This window comes from Gorilla gorilla, chromosome 5 (assembly GCF_029281585.2).
Source record: "Gorilla gorilla gorilla isolate KB3781 chromosome 5, NHGRI_mGorGor1-v2.1_pri, whole genome shotgun sequence".
Classification (NCBI taxonomy): Eukaryota; Metazoa; Chordata; class Mammalia; order Primates; family Hominidae; genus Gorilla; species Gorilla gorilla.
The window spans coordinates 35,454,505-35,476,489 of record NC_073229.2 but is presented as its reverse complement, the minus strand read 5'-3'; the positions used below and the strand labels follow the sequence as shown (position 1 = coordinate 35,476,489).

At 41.0% G+C, this 21,985-nt stretch overlaps 1 protein-coding gene and 1 long non-coding RNA gene across 9 annotated transcripts in view; one reads left to right on the top strand and one right to left on the bottom strand.

The window, feature by feature from the left end:
- The window catches only part of KIF13A (kinesin family member 13A), a 228,120-nt gene extending 212,235 nt beyond the window's left edge, over nucleotides 1-15,885 (top strand). For 2 of the 8 annotated variants that reach the window (XM_055390677.2, XM_019029934.4), the window contains 6 exons: nucleotides 100-147; nucleotides 1,589-1,694; nucleotides 3,101-3,252; nucleotides 3,942-4,046; nucleotides 10,190-10,981; nucleotides 14,258-15,885. In XM_055390677.2, coding sequence (XP_055246652.1) covers nucleotides 100-147; nucleotides 1,589-1,694; nucleotides 3,101-3,252; nucleotides 3,942-4,046; nucleotides 10,190-10,981; nucleotides 14,258-14,278 — 1,224 coding nt within the window. In that variant the 3' untranslated portion in view covers nucleotides 14,279-15,885. Of the gene's footprint in view, nucleotides 1-99; nucleotides 148-1,588; nucleotides 1,695-3,100; nucleotides 3,253-3,941; nucleotides 4,047-4,864; nucleotides 4,941-10,189; nucleotides 11,439-14,257 lie in introns of those variants that run through there. The other 6 variants (XM_019029938.4, XM_055390678.2, XM_019029937.4 and 3 more) reach the window with 4 other exon arrangements.
- On the bottom strand, nucleotides 9,735-20,553 carry LOC129534248 (uncharacterized). The gene is made up of 3 exons (XR_008680763.1): nucleotides 20,445-20,553; nucleotides 16,974-17,057; nucleotides 9,735-9,808 (listed from the first exon to the last, which is right to left on the bottom strand). It is a non-coding gene; the product is annotated as an uncharacterized lncRNA (long non-coding RNA).
- Nucleotides 20,554-21,985: the final 1,432 nt, after the last annotated feature.

Here is a 21,985-nt window from a genome sequence, read left to right as displayed (position 1 = left end):
CTCCAGGCTTCAACTGTGACATTCTGTTTCTTTATATAAAAAAAAAACCCTTATATTAAATATATAAACCACATTGCTAAAACCATTCTTCTCTTATAGGTCTCTTCCAGCCGACCGGACCTTTCTGGCTTTGATGAAGATGACAAGGTATGCACCTATGGGCATGGCTAGGTTTTTAGCAGAATCTTAGTCTGGAAAGTTGTGGGATCTTGGTGTTTTTAAAATCTCTGGGCCTTACCTGGTTGATCCTGTCAGTTTAAAAAAAAAAAAAAGAAAGAAAAAGAAAAATCTCTGGGCTTCCCATCTTAATTGTAAGCAAATAACTCTCTCCACAACTCCATTTCCAGGTTCAAATACTTGATGTGATACTGCTTTGCACTTTTTTTTTTTTTTTTTTTTTTTTGAGACAGAGTTTCACTCTTGTTACCCAGGCTGGAGTGCAGTGGCATGATTTTGGCTCACTGCAACCTCCACCTCCCAGGTTCAAGCAATTCTCCTGCCTCAGCCTCCCTAGTAGCTGGGATTATAGTCATTTGCCACCACACATGGCTAATTTTGTATTTTTAGTAGAGACGGAGTTTCGCCATGTTGGCCAGGATGGTCTCGAACTTCTGACCTCAGGTGATCGATCCGCCTCGGCCTCCCAAAGTGTTGGGATTACAGGCATGAGCCACCATGCCCAGACAATTGCTATGCACTTTCAGTATTACATTGTTACTTGCCATGATAGGTTCCATACCAAGACAGTACCACACATAATTGAATAGATACCTGTGTGTTTATGGGTTTAACTCTAAATGATTGGAGGTGTTACATCCACCATAGCATAATCAAAATTATTTCAATGGGTAAAACAGGGGATTTAAAATTAAGGACAGATTGCAACATGATCTTATTCAACAAATATTTCTTGAATACATATTATATATGAGTTACTATGCTAGAGACTAGATGATCCAAAAGGTATAAGCACAGATTTATGTCCTTAAGAAGTTTAAAATTTAGTCTTCAGAGGCAATCAACTCCTGATAAGTTGACATAAGATTAAGTAAGCTCGTATGATATGCCAGCGTTTTCTGTTTTGTATATACCAATACTTTATGCCTCTTTGAAACTTTTAAATCTCAAATATAGGTAGAGTAACCACACTGCCAAATTTGCCTTGGACAGTCTCAGCTGTACCTTCTACCCAGGCAGAATTACTAATGGAACAGTTGTCCTTTGAGAGTGTTTCAGTTTGGTCATTAAATTATCAAGTCACTCTGGGTATATGCCACATTGCTCAAAGTAGCTACCTCTGGGGAGGAAGGAAGGTGAATGGGACGAAAAGATCACACTACATTTGTAATAATTTTATTAAACTTGAGCAAATATAATAAAATATTAACATGTATTCATTCCGGGTATACCTTGGATATGACAGTATTTTTTACGATATTCAGCCCTTTCTGTATATTTGAAATATTTCGTAATAAAAATAAAGAAGAGCATATGCTGCCATTTAAAAAAACAGAAGAACTCCAACCTGGGCTTTATTTCTTATTTTGGAGTGATTCAATTACAGTTAACCCATATTTTTACCTTGTAGGGTTGGCCAGAGAACCAGTTGGACATGTCTGACTATAGCTCCAGTTACCAAGATGTAGCATGTTACGGAACTTTACCCAGGGATTCTCCTCGAAGGAATAAAGAAGGTAGTGGTGAGATTATTTTGCAGTGATATTTCATTGTAATTACTTAGAAAAAGTATGAAAAAATGTCTTTCATTAATGGCATATAAGATATGAAGCTGATATTCTAGTTAACTAGATGATTCAAAACTGTTATTGAATGGAACATATCACATTCACTTATTTATTTTTCTTTTGTATCCAACATATCACCCAAATAATCATAGACTTTTTGTATGTTACTTTAGAACTTCCGAATCATTTTTCATCATTTCCTGACTTTGAAGTCCAGTTTTGAGACACATACAAATCCTATTATTTTCTACCAGAATATCCAGCTCTGTCATATTTGTGTACCCAAAGGAATTTTTAAAAGAACATGACTTTGATTCATAAAGCAGTTTTCAAAAACGATACCCAAAATGAGTTTGATTCATGGTGACATTATTACCTAAATTATACAGTCTACCAGTGCCTTAATGGGAACAGTATTCTTTGGCCATATACATCGGTTCTGTTACCTTATACCTTATATTAGTAGGTAAAATATAAGGTATATTTGCCATTATACTAGCAAATTGGAAAGGGAGGAAAGAGGCCAAAAAGGTGAGAAATGATACAAGCAAGGAAGAAGAATTGTCCTCCCTTAGTCATATATAGCAGGGTGGCCTGAGGGGGATAAAAAGAGGCTCGCAAGAAAATTTACACAGTATTAATTCATTGAATATTTATTGAGCCTCTACTTTCTGTCTTATAACTATGGAAATAAGATACACAGAAAATGAGATGTTAAATGATAAGGTGCCAAAATGAACATGCAGATAATAAGGGCTGTGAGAATTCAGAGAAATGGAAAATCAGCGTGAGCTGAAATTGGTCTGGTTAGTGGTGCTTAAGCTGGATCTTGAAAAGAGTGTAGAAATTTGCTATCTCACTTTGTTCACACAGACTAGCACTTTAGTAACTCTTTGTGACATCACAGATTTATGTCTATTCTTGCCTACATCTGTTCCATGGTTTTTTGGGGTTTTTTTTGTTTGTTGTTTGTTGTTTGTGGGGTTTTTTTGTTTTGTTTTTAGACAGGGTCTCCCTCTCTCTCTCTTGCCCAGGCTGGAGTGCAGTGGCACCATTATAACTCACTGCAGCCTCAACCCCTGGGGCTCAAGCGATCTTCTCGCCTCAGCCTCCTGAGTAGCAAATACAACAAGTGGACACCACCATGCCTGGCTGTCTGTTTATTTTTTTTTCACAGACTGGTGTCCCTATGTTGCACAGGGTGGGTGTACATCTGTTTTAATGCTTAGCCAAATGTTAGCCTATGAATTTCATTGTTCTCCCAGATATTCCCATGGCTGGGTCATTGTCTCAGTTCCTATGTTTTGCTTAAAGTGTTCAGCATCTGTAACCTCATAACTTCTCATCTTCCCCAGGTTGTACATCAGAGACTCCTCATGCCTTAACCGTCAGCCCTTTTAAAGCATTCTCTCCTCAGCCACCAAAGTTTTTCAAGCCCCTAATGCCTGTAAAAGAGGAGCATAAGAAAAGGATAGCCCTGGAAGCAAGGCCTCTTCTAAGCCAGGAGGTAAATGCTTGACTTGTCTGTACTATGCAGAATAGAGCAGAGTTGTGTCGCCTGTGAAGCAGCAGTGTGCATTAACAAGCTGAGTGCTGCATGTGGACATGCACGGTCATCACTCCATGGTTCCCGTTCTCGAATTCCTCTTTCTCAAGCATGCAGAGTCATGGTAGAATCTCTTGTTTGTTGTTGCTGCTGTGGTTTTATTTCTTTGTGTTTATGGCTTTTCAAAGCATTTTTTTATGTTTCAAGTGAGAAAGATGTTTTCTAGGTGTTTTGAAAAGATTAAAGGCCTTTTTTAAAATTATTTTTCTTTTTTGTCTTTTTGGGGATTTCTAATTTTGTTTTTTATAGAGATAGGGTCTTGCTGTGTTGCCCAGGCTGGTCTGAAACTCCTGGCCTCAAGTGATTCTTTTGCCCCAGCCTCCCAAGGCACTGGGATTGCAGGCATGAGCCATTGTACCTGGTCAAAAGGCTGTTTTTTAAATAAGACTAATTATGCTTTTTGCCACAGAATCTGTTTATTCCTGTCATATGTCTCCAGTAGTTTAACTCTGGCCTGCAGAATTGGCTGCTGCATTACTCACATGTAATAAGAGTGTTAGCATTGCTTTTCTAACTTGCATGTACTTAATATGTATTTTGGCCGTTGTCGTCTTTGTGTGTGATGCATCTGTGTGTCTTAACCTTTGCAGAGCATGCCTCCACCTCAGGCACATAACCCTGGCTGCATTGTACCCTCAGGAAGCAATGGCAGCAGCATGCCAGTAGAACACAATAGCAAACGTGAGAAGAAGATTGTAAGTTCCAGAACCATTTCTGTCATATTGCCTGGTGGTGGGTTTAAGGCCCTTTCACAGACAATCATCCAAATGCTAGAAGAAATTAAGACATGTATTGGGTCTTTGTCTTAAAGAAAATAAAAATGTGACCATTGGTAATGATATTTTTCATGGATGTGGCCATGACCTACAATTTTATTTTATTTATTTATTTATTTTTTGCTTAAGTTTGCTTAGAAAAAGGGAGAAAGGCACTTTTATTGCTTCTGGCCTTTATAAAAAGTGTAACAAAGAGATCTTTTTAATACCGAAATCTTTCTAATGTGCCTATACATATTGCCCAGATTCTGAAGTTAGTCTATCTAGAGGAAGTGCACTTACTTGGAGTAAGTAATCATGCATTTAATGCATTTGGCTGTGGATATGTTTGGAAGCTTTTTTATGTTGCCTGATGCTATTGCCAAGATAATTCTGTAGTTAGAGCTGCTCTACAATCTATCATAATCACCCTTCATCATCTCACTGTCTAGGGTAGCCTTTGTTAATTAGCTGGCAAAATATATTCCAATACCTTGGTGCCAGCCTTGCATTCAGGATGGCTTATATATATTTTGCCACAGGTAGGTTGAAACTCTACCCACAAAACCTCATTCCTTAGCACTTGGTTTTAAAATTATTAATTTGAGATATAGTTTTAAAAACACTGCATACCAGGCACCTTAGGTTATAAATTATACCTCAATTTACAAAAAAAAAAAAAAAACCTGTTTATTCTCAAGCCTGGAAAGAATTCTCTAAATTTTTGTCTCAGCTTTCACTCTCCTGTGGCTTCCTAGGCTTTGAAAAAGTAAAACCAGCTCAGGGAGACAGGAGGCTGCTTGACATTTATGTCGCATCTCATCGTCTCTATTGGTAAGGAGTCTCATTTTCCAGTGACACCATGTCAGACCCATTCGCAATTCCCTCATTAGTGTGAGATCCTTTAACAGTTCCTAACGCACACTGTGTGAGAACTAACTAACTGCAGCTTAATCCAGATATGCAGTTGGCCACCCACCTGCGTGCTTGGGGTGCAGGTGGATCTTCAGAAACAACCTTCTCGTTCCTAATGTGAAGAAAGAAGAAAAGCACCATTTTCCCTCCATTTCTTCATCCCTCTTCCCCTCCTCTGCCTTTGGTTTCTCCCTGTCCCTCTATCCCAAAGCCCTGTCCTACTTCCTGATGGAGAAGAATCCGCACATTAATAGCTGCTCCTTCATCTCTCCAAATCTTACTGAGCTGTTCTCTCACTTACCTGACCACCCCCTGCTCAATTAATAAGGGCTGCAGTGTGGGCTAAAAAGGCCAAATGACTAGTTTGTTCCCCTGCCAATTCTCTGGCTCTGTGTCTGATTGGATCTGTTTATTGGCATGACACTTATCACTGTGGTGCACAGCCACTCAATTTAAACCTATTGCAACGATACATTTTGGTACAACACCATCAACAGACTGCTGGATGACCCTTCTGGGGTGTTCAGCAGATAGTTTCACAGTTCACAGAGCTAGGCTCATGTTTTCTTCACTTTCTCTTTAATATTTTAAAATAAAACCCATCTCGGGGCTTTCAGCTAGCAGAGAGGAGGATGGAACCAGATTCTCTTGACCCAGGAAGTCTCAAGCAGCAGTTAGACTCTATGACTGAATGTGCCATGGAGTACAGTAAGAAGGACTTGATGGTGTTACTGTTCTTGCTGGAGTCTTACTTGAAAAAGCTGTCTCTACTCTCCATAGGAAACTGGCTTGCTGAGCACTCTGCACCTAAGAGGCAATTGGGCTCTTTAATTCATTCCAGACAGCAGTTTTTCAAGGTGTTTTGGTAGAGATTAAGTGCATTATTTGTTTGACCTGAGGTTCTTGTTTCTCTTTGGGAAACTTTAATTTTGTTTTTTCTCTTATAAATGGGTACAGACTGTTTTCTTCCTTTGTGACTAATTCACGTTCTTTTCTCTTCCACTCTTGAACAATCAGAGTGACTCAGTTCAGACTGATCAAGAGAGTTTGAAATCATTCTTGAGAAGAACAGCATCAAGACATTGTTCCTGTTAATGTTTAACCCACCTAATTACCATAGTAACTTCTGTAATTTCACATAAAATATAGTAAATATGGCTATGCTTGATTCTTTAAGCAATATTTTGTTGTTTGATCAATTTGGGAAGACATACAGATGTACTTCATGTCTCATATGACTAAGACAGAAGCAACAATATGCCTTTGGAGTCTGTCTTTTTAAGTCATAAAGCATAGAGAATAGCAGAAAGAAAGTCAGTGATTTTTCCCAGTATCCACATGACCATTCTGTTAGGTCTTGCATAGACAGCATGTGGTTTATTCCTCTGGTTTACAGAAGAAGAAGCAAAGGGTTAGAATTGTTGAGCAACTTGCTCAAGGTCTCACAGTTAATGATAGCATAAGACCAAAGAGCCCCATTCCTCAGCATAATTAAGGGGACTCCAGTGACTCCAGGTGCTTCCAAATATAGTGCAATTCCAGTATGCCCTGCAGCTGCTCTTCAGACAAAGGGCTCACTCCTCAGTACCATGGACAGAAGTACTGGAGCCCTTGGCTGGTGCAGTTCTGCAAACAGAGATCTCTGGTGAACAGCACGACACGATTATAATAGGAGTGGAAATTGCATTAATGAAGGAAACTCCTTACAAAGAGTCACTGCTTTAATGTGGATTTCAGTCCCTTTTTAAAATCAAGGTGTTTTCTGTATAGGTAAATATCAGCTGCAAAAGTTAAATTGTAAAACTCAGATGAAGACTGTAGCTATAGAGAAGCTTGAGAACTTGACTCCATGTGCCACTTCAGATAGGGTTTTAATTATCTTTTTCCTTAAGACATTGTAGGAAGGTGCTTAGTTTATTCTTCTTTAAGCTATAATGAGAAATGAGATTTCTGGTATAAAAAATCTAAACCAAACTCCCTCAAAAATATGAGTTTAAGCCAATTAAATCCTCCCTTAATTGGCAATAACTCAATAAACATTCAATCTCCTTTTAAGTATTGGAAAATGTTTAATCTCTACTAAGTTTTCCTTTTTCTGGAATAAGCTGTCCCTACTGTTTTAGTCTTTCCCTCTGGGCTTTTGGGTTATTTTCCCCACTGTGAACTGCTCCCTGTTTGAACTTAATCTCTTGGGGCTTTGTAGATTCTTAGTTTTATTAATGTCATTCTAATCCTTTAAGAATAATTTATTATCTTTGATAAATTTACAACTATTTCTACTCAGTGAATTCATGATTACATATTTCATTCAGCAAAATTGTATTTTAGGATAACAGGCCTTTCCTTGGTCTCGAGAAGAAATAACTTCAAGCATATAAAGGACTCCAAATTACTAATTCTCATTTTTAAATTTGATTTTCCTTGAAGTAAATAACTTTTCAGTAATTAATTATAGTAAATAGTAATTTAGTAATTAATTGCATCAGGTATGCTTGGACTTGGAGAATTGTGTTTCTTTGCCAACTTAAATCAAAAGGAAATAGAAGAGATACAAACACTTGAAATTTAATTTTGTGTCGGGCACAGTGGCTCACACCTGTAATCCCAGCACTTTGGAAGCCCGAGACGGGCAGATCGCCTGAGGTCAGGAGTTCAAGACCAGCCTGGCCAATATGGTGAAATCCTGTCTCTACTAAAAATACAAAAATTAGCCAGGCATGGTGGCGGACACCTGTAATCCCAGCTACTTGGGAGGCTGAAGCAGGAGAATCACTTGAACTCGGGAGGCAGAGGTTGCAGTGATCCAAGATCACGCCATTGCACTCCAGCCTGGGCGACAAGAGTGAGACTTCGTCTCAAAAAAAAAAAAAAAAATTAATTTTGAGTCTAAACATGACAAGTAGAGAATCTAGAAAATACAGGCAAAGACTACTGGTTCAGACAATTCTGTTCAATCTTTGTTCCTTCTCCAACATTCTGCCCAACCTGGGAAAGAATGCTCCACCCCACTTTTTTGATAATGCTACTTAATTTAGAATGCAGATAAAGATAAGATGAGAAGAGATTAGTGTTGCCAAAAATTTTGTTTTGCCGATTTCAGGAACTTTATCACTGATATTTGATATTCACCTTTGATTAACAGCTAAGGAATTAAGATCACCAATTCCTTAACACATTTATTTTCAGTCACATTTTTACAACTAAGTTATAAAAACTAAATTATTTTAAAAGCTGAGAAGCATTTAAGAGAGTATTAAACTTTTTTTGAGGTATATAGAATCTTGAGATGCAAAAGAAAATATTACTATTAATCTAAACAGATGAAATTTATGTTCATTTGTGAACAAGTATTTGCCATGCCTTGAAGATAAATCCCCCCTCCCCACCTCGATTAAAAAGCAAATTTATGGGCCAGGTACAGTGATTCACACTTGTAGTCCCAGCTACTCAGGAGGCAGAGATTGGAGGATTGCTTGAGCCCAGGAGTTTGAGGCTGCAGTGAGCTACAGTTGCATCACTGCACAGCAACCTGAGTGACAAAGCAGGACCCCTGTCTGTAAAAAAATAAATAAATAAAAATAAATAAATCCTAGCCGGGCACGGTGTCTCACGCCTGTAATCCCAGCACTTTGGGAGGCTGAGACGGGCAGATCACCTGAGGTCGGGAGTTTGAGACAAGCCTGACCAACATGGAGAAACCCTGTCTCTATAAAAATACAAAATTAGCCTGGCGTGCTGGCGCATGCCTGTAATCCCAGCTACTCAGGAGGCTGACGCAGGAGAATCGCTTGAACCTGGGAGATGGAGGTTGCGGTGAGCCGAGATCGCACCATTGCACTCCAGCCTGGGCAACAAGAGTGAAACTCCATCTCAAAATAAATAAATAAATAAATAAATAAATCTTAAAAATAGGTAAATTAATAAAATGCAAACTTAATGAGTAAGGCTGATGCTTTGGTTCCAGGTCTTTACATGCACCTAGTAGTTCTAATTGTACAGATGCTTTAAACCAGATGACCAATGAAAGAAAGCTAACTGTTTTTGAGGTGTCTAAGTTTACCTGTGAATGAATTCTTATCCATCCATGCAGCATCCAGGATTGTTCTAAGAGCAAGGACACAAAGTTGTAATTCTCTGAGGGAGGGACCATGCCTTCTTGTGCTCACCATTGCTATTCCCAAGTCCTTAGGACAATGGCTGCAATGTAGTGGATGTTCAGTGTGTATTTGTTGAATGAAAGACATATTTTGAAAGGAATATTTGCGATTTCATTAGGTGCTTCTGAGATTAATTAGAAATGGCTAGAGAGTTTATCACTTATTTTATTTGGACTTAAAATACCCACATTTTTTCTACCAAATATAAAAGAATCATTCATTTGGAGAGAGACTGGGGAGTTGGTGACACCCACTTTTGCATGTATTTACCAATTTTTGTGAACAGGGGTTTGAAAACTGTTTTGCAAAGGAGATTTTCATTTAAATTTCACTATGCCTTCTTCACCTTCTAGCCAAACCCTCTACTCATACTTCTCAAAAATCCTAGAAGACCGTAATTGTCAGATTGTTAGTATTTTATAGCCTTACGATATGTAGCATAATATAAGAATGAGTGTTGAAATCGTGTTTTTTGCCCTTTTGCAGTTGGGTTCTTTGTTTTACTCCCTTTTCCCCCATAAAATAGCTGAGAAACTTTTTACAAATTACCTTAACTGCCTGCACTTTGCTTCCCAAGGTGAAGATTCTAAAGACAAATGGAGTGGCTCTTCTCTGCTTCTGCCTGTTTCTCTGCTCATTTAATGAGAAAAGAGAAAACATCACAACTAAAAGCTAATTTTGAATAACTAACAAAATGTCCACTGCACTTCAGTTCCATTCTTTCTCTTAAACCAGGGAAGGAATGATTTCTAATTAGCACTGAGTGAGCCTAAAAGAACTAAATCCCCTTCAAATTAGATGATAAGGGGTTTATATTCACAGGTCGCTGAGAATACTGATACACCTATATCTACAATAGGTGACAAGATCTGGCCAAATTTGGAAAGACAAAAAGAAAACACTGAACACCATGTGAATGTGAATGCCTTTAACAGCCAAGTATTTAAAACTTGTCTCAGCAGTACAGTTGCTACAAGGAGCTAATGACTGACTTTTGCTTCACTTCTATAGGACTCTGAGGAGGAAGAAAATGAGCTGGAAGCTATTAACAGGAAGCTAATAAGTTCACAGCCTTATGTACCTGTGGAGTTTGCTGACTTCAGTGTTTACAATGCCAGCTTGGAGAACAGGGAATGGTTTTCCTCTAAAGTAGATCTGTCAAACTCACGGGTCTTGGAGAAAGAAGTGTCCCGTAGCCCTACCACCAGCAGTATTACCAGTGGCTACTTTTCCCACAGTGCCTCCAATGCCACCCTGTCTGACATGGTGGTCCCTTCTAGTGACAGCTCAGACCAGCTGGCCATTCAGACAAAGGATGCAGACTCCACCGAGCACTCCACACCATCACTTGTGCATGATTTCAGGCCGTCCTCAAACAAAGAGTTGACAGAAGTCGAAAAAGGCTTGGTAAAGGACAAGATAATTGTGGTGCCACTCAAGGAAAACAGTGCCTTAGCCAAAGGGAGCCCATCATCCCAGAGCATCCCTGAGAAAAACTCCAAATCACTGTGCAGGACTGGCTCATGTTCAGAACTAGATGCCTGCCCCAGCAAAATTAGCCAGCCAGCCAGGGGATTCTGCCCCAGGGAGGTGACGGTAGAACACACCACCAACATCCTTGAAGACCATTCTTTCACAGAATTTATGGGAGTGTCAGAGGGAAAAGATTTTGATGGCTTGACAGATTCTTCTGCTGGAGAGCTTTCCAGTAGGAGGAACCTACCAAATAAAACAGGCAGCAAGACTGTCTCCGACGGGCTCCACCACCCCAGCCAGCTGCATTCCAAGTTAGAGAATGACCAGGTAATAATTCTAGAGGCAGCCTTTTGGGTTCTGTGCTGTCAATGAGTATGTCTAACTGTATGTCAACCCCAGAGGCCCTTCACCGCAACAACTTGGTAGGAAAGATTCATCCAGATGTTTCTGACAGCAAAGATGAGCCCACAAAGAAGCAGGCTCACTTCCTGCACAGCTGTCTCTGTCGGAGAGCAAGTCTGTTGTGGGAACTAGAACGCAATTGTGAAATTATAAGACCAGTGGATTTTTTTACCTGGCACATGGGTTGGTGTTGAATGAAGTGTTCAGATGGATAAGGATCAATCTCATTCCCTGGGATGTTTAGTTACCAGTTTTCCCAAAGTGTTCTGGTAGCATCTACCATATTTCATCAAATCTGTGATTCCTTTGATTATCATATGAACCATTATTTTATGTATCATTAAGAAAAAATACTGCCAATTAAACTTTATCATATCAACAGTTGTAAGACACCCCAATTTCAGAGATGGTAAAGTGTGGAGAGAAAAACATATATATCATAGAATTGGAAAAAGACAGTCGTTTGGTGCCCGTAGGTGAAAAAGTGCTTTGGGGCGGTATAGGCAAATTCCAGAAGCAGTTGAAGTTTGGACTTTGGAAGTAACTCAGGTTAGTTTATAATCCTGGTTAATTTTCTTTTCTTTTCTTTTTTTTTTTTTTTTGAGATGGAGTGTGGCTCTCACTCTGTCACCCAGGCTGCAGTGCAGTGACACGATCTTGGCTCATGGCAGCCTCCACCTCCCTGGCTCACATGATCCTCCTGCCTCAGCCTCCCGTGTAGCTGGGACTACAGGCACGTGCCAGCACATCTGGCTAATTTTTTTGTATTTTCACCATGTTGGCCAGGCTGGTCTCAAACTTCTGACCTCAGGTGATCCATCCGCCTTGGCCTCCCAAAGTGTTGGGATTACAGGCATGAGCCACTGTGCCTGACCAATATTGGTTAATTTTCATATGGGAACAAAGTGAGTTTTTGCCACTATTACTAAGGAAAATCACAAATTACATAAATAAGAGGTGTTCTGCTTCTGAGCATTCTGCTCTGAAGTACCACCATTTATTCCCGTTCACATTCATTTGTTTGGTCCCCCAACTTGCTGTAAAAGGCATGGGAGAGTCATGGCTTAGCAAAATAAAGAACTGATAGAGCTAGAAAGAGGCTTGGTAAAAGTAAAATAATCATGCTGCTACTCTATCCCTTTGTTTTGCGAGCAAGTTATTCCATTGATGTGGCTTTTGCCCCTGCTTTTCATAACAGCCCTTAAAATTTCAATGTATGGTCATTTATACAGCATACTCATTACTGAACTGCCAAAACCTAAACAGTCATCTCTGACAAGAAGAAAAAGACTTCCTTCCCCGACATAAGAATAATGATAGAGTCACTCACCACCATTCTTGCAAGCAATACATGCATTTGTTTAGGTCTTCAACTTTCTTTACCTGGATTAAAGCAGAAGCTACACAGCTGGTATACATCAGCTTTTCAACCCTTGTTCGTCAAGAAGGCCAGTGTCAAAGACTCTTTAATTCTTTACTGTAAGATTAGGTTTGCTTCTCAAACCTAAAGGCGCTACAAACTCTAGGGGCAAGGAGGGTGTGGCAAGCCTCTTAAAAATTCATATTCATGGCCGAGTATGGTGGCTCATGCCTGTAATCCCAGCATTTTGGAAGGCTGAGGCGGGTGGATTGCCAGATGTCAGGAGTTCGAGACCAGCCTGGCTAAATGGTGAAACCCCATCTCTACTAAAAATACAAAAATTAGCCGGATATGGTGGCACATGCTTGTAGTCCCAGCTACTCGGGAGGCCGAGGCAGGAGAATCACCTGAACCCGGGAGGCGGAGGTTGCAGTGAGCCAAGATCGCACCACTGCACTCCAGCCTGGGCAACAGAGCAAGACTCCGTCTCAAAAAAAAAAAAAAAAATTCAAATTCACCTGGGCTTAGTGGCTTGCACCTGTAGTTCCAGCTATTCTGGAGGCTGAGGCGGGAAGATCACTTGAGCCCAAGAGCTCAAGACCAGTCTGGACAGCAGAGCAAGATCCTATCTCTGTTTAAATAATTTTAAAAATTAAAATTTTTAAAAAATTCAAATTCCCAGGAGTCACTGCCATCCAGCCCTAAGATTTTGCTTTATACAGTGTGCAGCAGGGGAAATAAGGTATTCACAAACCCTTCCTTCCTCCCCATCACCTCACATCCCCATAGAGTAATAGGAGACAGGTTATCTGAGGGCCATACTGTGGGAAGCACTGCCCATAGAAGAGGGAAGGGGAGCAACAACCCCCTTCTTTTTTCATTGCCTAGATTATTTAGAACCCAACAGGAAAAGGTAAGGATTGGAAAGTTTCCAGAATAGTGCGTTCCTCCCAAAGATCATGGTTTAAAGTGAAATTTACAAACATGTTATATCAAGATGATGGGATTATGGAGATTTTTCTCCTTAAAGAGTTTTTAGCGCAGCGCAGTGGCTCGCACCTGTAATCCCAACACTTTGGGAGGCTGAGGCGGGTGGATCACCTGAGGTCACAAGTTTGAGACCAGCCTGACCAACATGGAGAAACCCTGTCTCTACTGAAAACACAAAATTAGCCAGCAGTGGTGGCACATGACTGTAATCCCAGCTACTCGGGAGGCTGAGGCAGGAGAATCGCTGGAACCCGGGAGGTGAAAGTTGCAGTGAGCCGAGATTGTGCCATTGCATTCCAGCTTGGACAACAGGAGCTAAACTCTTGTCTCAAAAAAAAAAATTTTTGGCGGCCAGGCATAGTGGCTCACGCCTGTAGTCCTAGCACTTTGGGAGACCAGGGCAGGAAGATCGCATGAGCCCAGGAGTTTGACACCATCGTGGGCAACATAGCGAGACTCTGTCTCTACAAAAATTTAAATTTTTTTTGATTTAATGTTTCTGCTACATTGGTTTTAATAAGTTGTTTTGACAGTTTAAAATTTTTTCTGAGAACTGTAAGTTTGACTTTGTTCAAACCCCTGAAATGACTTAGACTGCACATCCAGAAGTCACTTTTTTTTCTTAATTTTTACTTTGGTTGTTGCTGTCATTACTTTTCCTTGAAACATCACCTCAGGGCTTTTACAGTGTGGATTCCAGCACTGGATTCCATAATAAAACCAATCCTGTGGGTCCCTTCAGGAAGAGCCCCTTTCTTGTGATGGGTGTGGACTGGGCTGAGAGTAGGTGCTGTGGGTGGGGTGGGGAGGTGGGGATGAGAAGCATGAACTCACCAGCCTCTGCATTCCAGGGAGGCACAACCTCACGGTGAGAGCGGCAAGCACCCCTCCTCAGGCCACAGCTTGGCGTCTTTGTTTGCCTGGTCACCTTGGGCAAGCACCAGCCCCATCTATAAAACATGCTGCCGCCTGGCTGGACCTCAGACCAGAAGCTGGAGAATCCACGCCGTGCACTTCCTGGGCCACCTCCTTTCCCCTCCCCAGTGGGAGAAGCGGCACTTTGTCACTTGGGTGAATCAACAGCCTCTGCTTTTTCCAGAAAGCAAGAGAACTGAAAATCCTGGATTAACTAAGTGACAGTATTTTTTTTGCACTTACTACACACCTCCACTGTATAGAAACCTCTACAGATTCCAACAGACTTTATTCTTGTACAATTTTAATCAGTTCTTACTGTAGAATCTGGAGTCAATGCTCTAATCTGTTTTTTATAAATAATATATATTATGTATATGAAATGTGTATCTATAGTATGTCTGGAGACAGACAAGGCTGCACACTAAAATGCAGATAAAGGTGATTTGTAGAAAATCATAAGGTACTGGACTTCGTTACAAAGCAACTTGGGCGATCTCTTATACATGAGCAGATGAAAAATATTTTATTGCCTAAGAATGAGCTTGCAAATCCCTCTTTGCAGAAAAGGTTATAGAATGCTGTTCTTTATAACCAAAGAACTTACATAAGACAACATTTTTGCTGTCCACTCTTTTGTGTGAACATGTATGTTTGACTGCAAGTTTGGTGCCATAATTTCCTTGGCTACCAAGCCACGTGCTGCCATTCTCTGTCCTTTGTTTCATAAGCACACTGAGAAATCTCACAGCTATATTCTTTGGTCTTCCACCTGCCCCTCCACCTGCTGACTTGACATTGTATTATAACTGTTGACAATGACTCGGGTCCTGACTCCACAGTTGCCTGGACCGTGGCTCAGCCCAGCTGGGCAGGTGGAATGAAGAGAGCAGTATTACTGTAAGAAAACACAAGGACAGCCAGGGGTCGTGGTGGGGTGGGTGGGGTGGGAGGTGTTGATTTTTGTGTGTTTCTGTGTGTGTGGTTTTGTTTTGGATTGGTAGGTTTCACTGTGGTGTGGTTTTGCTGTTGTTATTTTGCTTGATTCTGGAAAATGCTGAGGAGATGGACTGAGCTATGAAGTTCAATGGTTCACCCTTTACCATGTTTGCAGGAGATGATCGAATACAGATGACCCTGCTGTCGTGTCTTCATTTGTAAAATTCTCATACAAATGGAGACATTGAAGGATTATGTGTATGGAAATTTTTACAAAATTCCTTTCTGTACCTATTCTGTAGATGCCTGTATAATCGGTCTGGATGTACAGCTATAAATGTGTTGTGAGAGCAAGAGAGAGAGAATGCGTACAGCCTGCTGTACCTTTTTTCTTTTAAGTTCTTCGAGTTGGTAAATGAGTAAGATATTGGAAACCTTAATGAAAAGCTGCTGTTCATGATTTGTGTGTATAGTGAGCTGACTGTAGTATTTTACTATTGTCTGTTAAAAAGAGAAAAACTGTAATTTATATCCCCTTTCAACTTCATTGTGTTTAATTGGTACACATTTCTGTGTGTGTGTGTATGTGTTTTAGAATACAAACTGTGTAATTCAGATTTTAAAACACTAATCGTTTGTCTTTAATAACCCTGCCTTTAGTTTCAAATCTAACTTACCATATTTCTATGTGTGCATGTCTCTGCAGTGTTAAAAAATGATAATATCAGCTAGCATTTATTAGGGGTCAACTGTATATTAGGCACTGTTCTAAACATTTGATATTCATTATCTCATTTAATCCTCACAGCAACAGACCCATAGGTACTGTGGTCATTAAGTGTTTGACAAGTAGAAAACTGAGGCAGAGAAGTTACTGATGGAGCTGTAGCAAAGCCAGGATGCAGGCCACACTTCGCTTGTCAGTCTCTGTGTTCAGCCTGGTGACATGTCATGGACAGACAGGCCTTTTGAAAACTAGGCACCTTCAGAGGACAGAAGGGTGTGGTGAGTGTCACAAGTTCCAGACAGACCAATCCCATCGTGGTGGAGGGGGGCTATCTGGAGCAGGTAGGACATGGTGTGTTATACCTGTTCATGATGCTTAAATCTTTACAGCAAGCAGCAGTACCCTGCCACCTGTGAAATAGTGGCTAAAACTAGCTTATTATAAAAATCTTATTTAAAAACAGAATTATTACAGCATCTTTTCAGAAAAATCTCAGCTGTTCACAATACCCTTTCTGAAGTTACAAAGAATTAGATCTAGCCTGTTCTGGACAGAAGGGTGCCCGGTATAGAGTTCCATGGGAAAGGAGAGAAGGGACCCAAAAAAATCCCAAAACTTATTTGAATTTTAGAGAATGGGTTTGGGAAGTGGAAAGCAGCTATTTAATATTTAAATAAAAGATGACAACTAAACATATAGTTCAAGAGAAAATGAACAAATCATCATTCCTCTTGCTAGTATGAGACCAGTGGTATTCAGGTCAGTGACACTGTCATCTGTCATTATGACCTAGAACAAACTGGGTTTAGGACACATTTTATTGGATAGTTAGAGGCATGTGTTTAACAGTTATTTCCAAGATACAGTAGTGCCAGTGTCAGCACATTTGTTGATAGTTTTTGGACACACATTTTATCATAACAAAAATATAACCTTGTGTTTCTATGGCACCGACTTATGGGGAGAATAGCTGTTTATAAAAATACCTTTGGGGCTACGGCTTGAACTGCGTCCGCTAGCACAGGGGTGGGAGTCATGGGGACCAGCTGCAGCATTCTCATTGTGTCCTCCTGGGGAGAGGAAAGGGTCATTTGGAGCTGCCAGTTTCCCTTCCTGGGGGCCTTTGGGGGTTTGGTGAGAACTGGAAAGAATTTGCTCAAAGGGAAACCAGAAAAGAAGCAGCTCCTGGCCGGGCGACGTGGCTCACGCCTGTAATCCCAGCATTTTGGGAGGCCGAGGTGGGCGGATCACGAGGTCAGGAGATCGAGACCATCCTGGCTAACACGGTGAAACTGCATCTCTACTAAAAATACAAAAAAATTAGCCGGGCTTGGTGGCGGCGCCTGTAGTCCCAGCTACTCGGGAGGCTGAGGCAGGAGAATCACGTGAACCCAGGAGGTGGAACTTGCAGTGAGCCGAGATCGCACCACTGCACTCCAGTCTGGGCGACAGAGCAAGACTCCATCTCCGAAAAAAAAAAAGCAGCAGCTCCTTACCTAAAAAGTTCATTTTGCCTCGGTTGTGAGTTCTTTCATTAAGAAAGATAAATTCTGGCCAGGCGCAGTGGCTCACGTCTGTAATCCCAGCGCTTTGGGAGGCCAAGGCAGGTGGATCACCTGAGGTCAGGAGTTCGGGACCAGCCTGGCCAACATGGTGAAATCCCGTCTCTGCTAAAAATACAAAACTTACCCGGGCATGGTGGTGCATGCCTATAGTCCCAGCTGCTCAGGAGGCTGAGGCAGGAGAATCATTCAAACCCGGGAGGTGGAGGTTGCAGTGAGCCGAGATCACGCCACTGCACTCCAGCCTGGGCAACAGAGTGAGACTCCATCTCAAAAATATATATATATAATTTCCATTATACCACATGATTCAAAACCAAAGAATGTAGAGCCTGAAAAAAACCAACAGTTGGGAGTAGCTTCCTTGGGAATAATGCCCTCTGCTAGACCAGCTTTTCTAGGCACTATGTTCCTTTTTTTTTTTTTTTTTGAGACAAAGTCTTACTCTGTCATGTAGGCTGGAGTGCAGCAGCGCAATCTCAGCCTCACTGCAACTTCTGCCCCCAGGGTTCAAGCAATTCTCCGGCCTCAGCCTCCCGAGTAGCTGGGATTACAGGTGCCCGCCACCACACCCAGCTAATTTTTGTATTTTCAGTAGAGACGGGGTTTCACCAGGTTGGCTAGGCTGGTCTCGATCTCCTGACCTCAGGTGATCCACCCACCTTGGCCTCCCAAAGTGCTGGGATTACAGGCATGAGCCACCACGCCTGGCCGACACTACGTTCTTTAAGGAACAAGGCTACGATCCATTTAAAGAAGATTTGTAACATCTAATAGGATACAAAGGAAATCATCGCTAGGTGACCATGAAGATTCTTTTTTTTTTTTTTTGAGACGGAGTCTCACTCTGTCGCCCAGGCTGGAGTGCAGTGGCCGGTCTCAGCTCACTGCAAGCTCTGCCTCCCGGGTTCAAGCCATTCTCCTGCCTCAGCCTCCTGAGTAGCTGGGACTACAGGCGCCCGCCACCATGCCGAGCTAATTTTTGTATTTTTTTAGTAGAGACAAGGTTTCACCATGTTAGCCAGGATGGTCTCGATCTCCTGACCTTGTGATCTGCCCGCCTTGGCCTCCCAAAGTGCTGGGATTACAGGCGTGAGCCACCGCGCCCGGCCTGAAGATGCTTTGACTTTTTTTTAAAAAGGCAAAAATAAGGTCTGGTTAGAGAATGAAAAATATCTACATCTCAAAACAACTCTATTTAATCTAAAAAGCTCCCTACAATTGCCAGCCTATTTGCAGTCTCTTAATATGCCCACTACCCTTTCAGCCAGTACATGAGAAAATATTTTTGGTCCCGCAGGATATAGAAGATAAGATTTTTTTTAAAATGTTTTTTAATTTTTTTTGGAATCTGTCACTGAATTATATTTCAGACGCAGACACTGTGGTATTTCCGTGTTTGTGATATTTACTGTGCAGTTTGTCATTAACAACTTGCATGGAGTAGGGCGCCATAGAATTTGCCTTAGTGTTTCAGTTCAAATAGAGATCCTAATTCAAATGTCATAATTCAAATTCAAACACAGTATGCTTGTTGTAGAATTTATCAGGTTTGCTGATGATTCCTTTTTTATTAAAATTTTTGCAGGGATAATATATTGTAACAGTCTTTGCAGCTACAGAGAACAGGACAGGCCATCAGGGTATATTTCCCAAGTATCTGACTGAAAACCTAAGCAAGAGAAGTGAGACAAACCATCTAATCTGTATCCTCCCACTAACAGGCTGTGTCATTTTGGATTTCCGAGGTCCGTGTCCTTCTAAATAAAATGAGGAGATGAGACAAGAGCAGCGGTTCTCAAAGTGTGGTTGGAGAGGGGGCGGTCCTCAGACTTTCAATGATAGTCAAGGTCAAAGCTCTTTTTATAATACTAATACATCATTTGTCTTTTTCACTCTGTTTCTTTCATGAGTATGGACAGGAGTTTTCCAGAGGCTACCTCACGTGTGATATTTTAACAGACTAAATGCACAGCAGCTTTGGGAATCCAGCTTTCATCTATTAAGTCAGACATTAGATTTACAAAAATGTAAAATAATGCCACTCTTCTCACTAAAAAAAATAAAAAATAAAAAGCCTGTAGGGTTAAGTAAGGACAAGATACTATCTTCTACTAAATTATGCTGCCCCAGCCAATAATTATTTTTTAAATTACAATATTTTAAAAGCTTTAGAATAATGTTGAAAAAAAGACAGCTAATTACATGATTATGCCTTATTTTAAAAGTAACGCTTTCTGGTCATGTAATTAAAAAGTATTGAAAGAAAATGTAATTGAGGCTGGGCTCAGTGGCTCATGCCTATAATCCCAGCATTTTGGGAGGCCCAGGGAGGCAAATCACCTGAGGTCAGGAGTTCGAGACCAGCCTGACCAACATAGTGAAACCCCATCTCTACTAAAGATACAACAATTAGCTGGGCATGGTGACACAGCCCTGTAATCCCAACTATTCAGGAGGCTGAGGCAGGAGAATTGCTTGAACCCAGGAGGCAGAGGTTGCAGTGAGCTGAGATTGCGCCATTGCACTCCAGCCTGGGTGACAGAGTGAGACTACGTCTCAAAAAATAAACAATAAAAGTATAAAAAATTAGCTGGGCATGGTCGTGGGCGCCTGTAATCCCAGCTGCTCGGGAGGCTGAGGCAGGAGAATCACTTGAACCCAGGAGCTGGAGGTTGCAGTGAGCTGAGACCACACCATTGCACTCCAGCCTGGGTGACGAAGCAAGACTTCATCTCAAAAAAAAAAAAAAAAAAAAAAATGTAATCAAGTAAGAGTTCTTGCTCTCCTTTTCTTCTCCAAGGGCTAAAAAGAAAAAATATGCGTGTTTGTGTGTATGCATAAAATTAAAAAAAATATGTAAAGATGTCAGCCAGAGTTACAGTTATCAGTTACCTGAAGGCTCAACTGAGACTGGGAGAATCCACTTTCATAGTGGATCCACTTCCTCGCTCTGTAGACCCCTCCATAGTGCTTGAATGTCCCCACAATGTGGCAGTTGGCATCCCCAGAGCAAGTGGTCCAAGACAGCAAACAGAAGCCACAGTGCCTCTTTTATGACCTGGTCTCAAGTCACACTTCACTTCCACCATAATCCGTTCATCAGCAGTGAGGTACTAAGTCCAGCCCCCACTGAAAGGGAGGGGAGCTAGGCTCTTCATTTTGTGAAGAAGACTGTCAAAGGATTTGTAGACATATTTTAAAACCACCATAACTAGTATGAAGTTATATACCTGAAGCCATGGGGCAAAGCAAAGCTAACTGAAACCTCTGAGTGAATTGGGAATCCAACTCCTTTATTCATAAAGAGCAGAGTCAAAAGGAAAGGCACATCCCATGGAGGACAACGGAGATATTAATAAAGAAAAAAGTCAAAATACTAGGATTATCTGAATGTGTGACTTAATAGTAATCAAACTGTACTGATATTCCTGGTGGAGGCAAATGCACTCCGTTGCTCAGGCTGAAGTGCAGTGGTGTGATCAGGCTCACTGCAGCCTCAGCCTCCTGGGTTCAAGTGACCCTCCTGCCTCAGCCTCTTTAGCAGCTAGAACCACAAGCGCGGGCCACCACAACCAGCTAATTTTCTCATTTTTTGTAAAGACGTAGTCTTGCCATCTCAGGACCTCTTGAGCTCTCAGGAGTCTCTGACATTGAATTCCTGAGCTCAAAGAGATCCTCCCGCCCTGGCTTCCCAAAATGCTAGGATTACAGGCATGAGCCACCACATCTGGCCTGCCTCTATTTTTTGTTGGATTTTTCTCATTTGATTCTCTGCAGATCTGCTTCATCAGAGACACAAGCATACCAATATATTTTATGGTTTTGGTCAAAATAGGAAATTCAGACACATCTTTACTTATTAAGGCACAAGATATTAACAATTAGATTTAGGAATAAAACTGTCAACAAAAGGAGTTTATGAAGATAGGCTTTTTTGCTGAAGATATTGAAAGATCGGATTTTTTATTATTAAGTTGTGTTACACATCCAAATGTTTCAGAATAAGCAAGGGTTCAAGGCTCTTGAAGCTTGTAAAATGAAATTTTAAATCTAAAGCTGGCTAACCGGAAAAAGAAACGTAAAGGGATTTACGAAGCTTAAAAGTTTTCTGTAAAAAATAAATTTAAAAAATTTAATGAAACCTAGAAGTTTTCTCTTAAAAAATAAAAAGGATTTAAAAGAGAAGAGTTTGAAAAGGAAAACAAGCTAACAAAAAATAAAATGTAAAAATACACGAATTATCAAAAACTGGTACAGATATGTAGAAAAGGATTCCTGATCAGTTTCTTCCTGTTTAGGCTCTTGCAGGTAAATATTCAATATAAACTCAGCCTCAGAGCTCCTTTTCCCCTCTTGAAGTCTGTCCCCTGAGCCCCATGCTTCTAAGGATGGGTCTAGAAGGTTCCTTTTGTTATCCTGTTGACCAGGGTAGC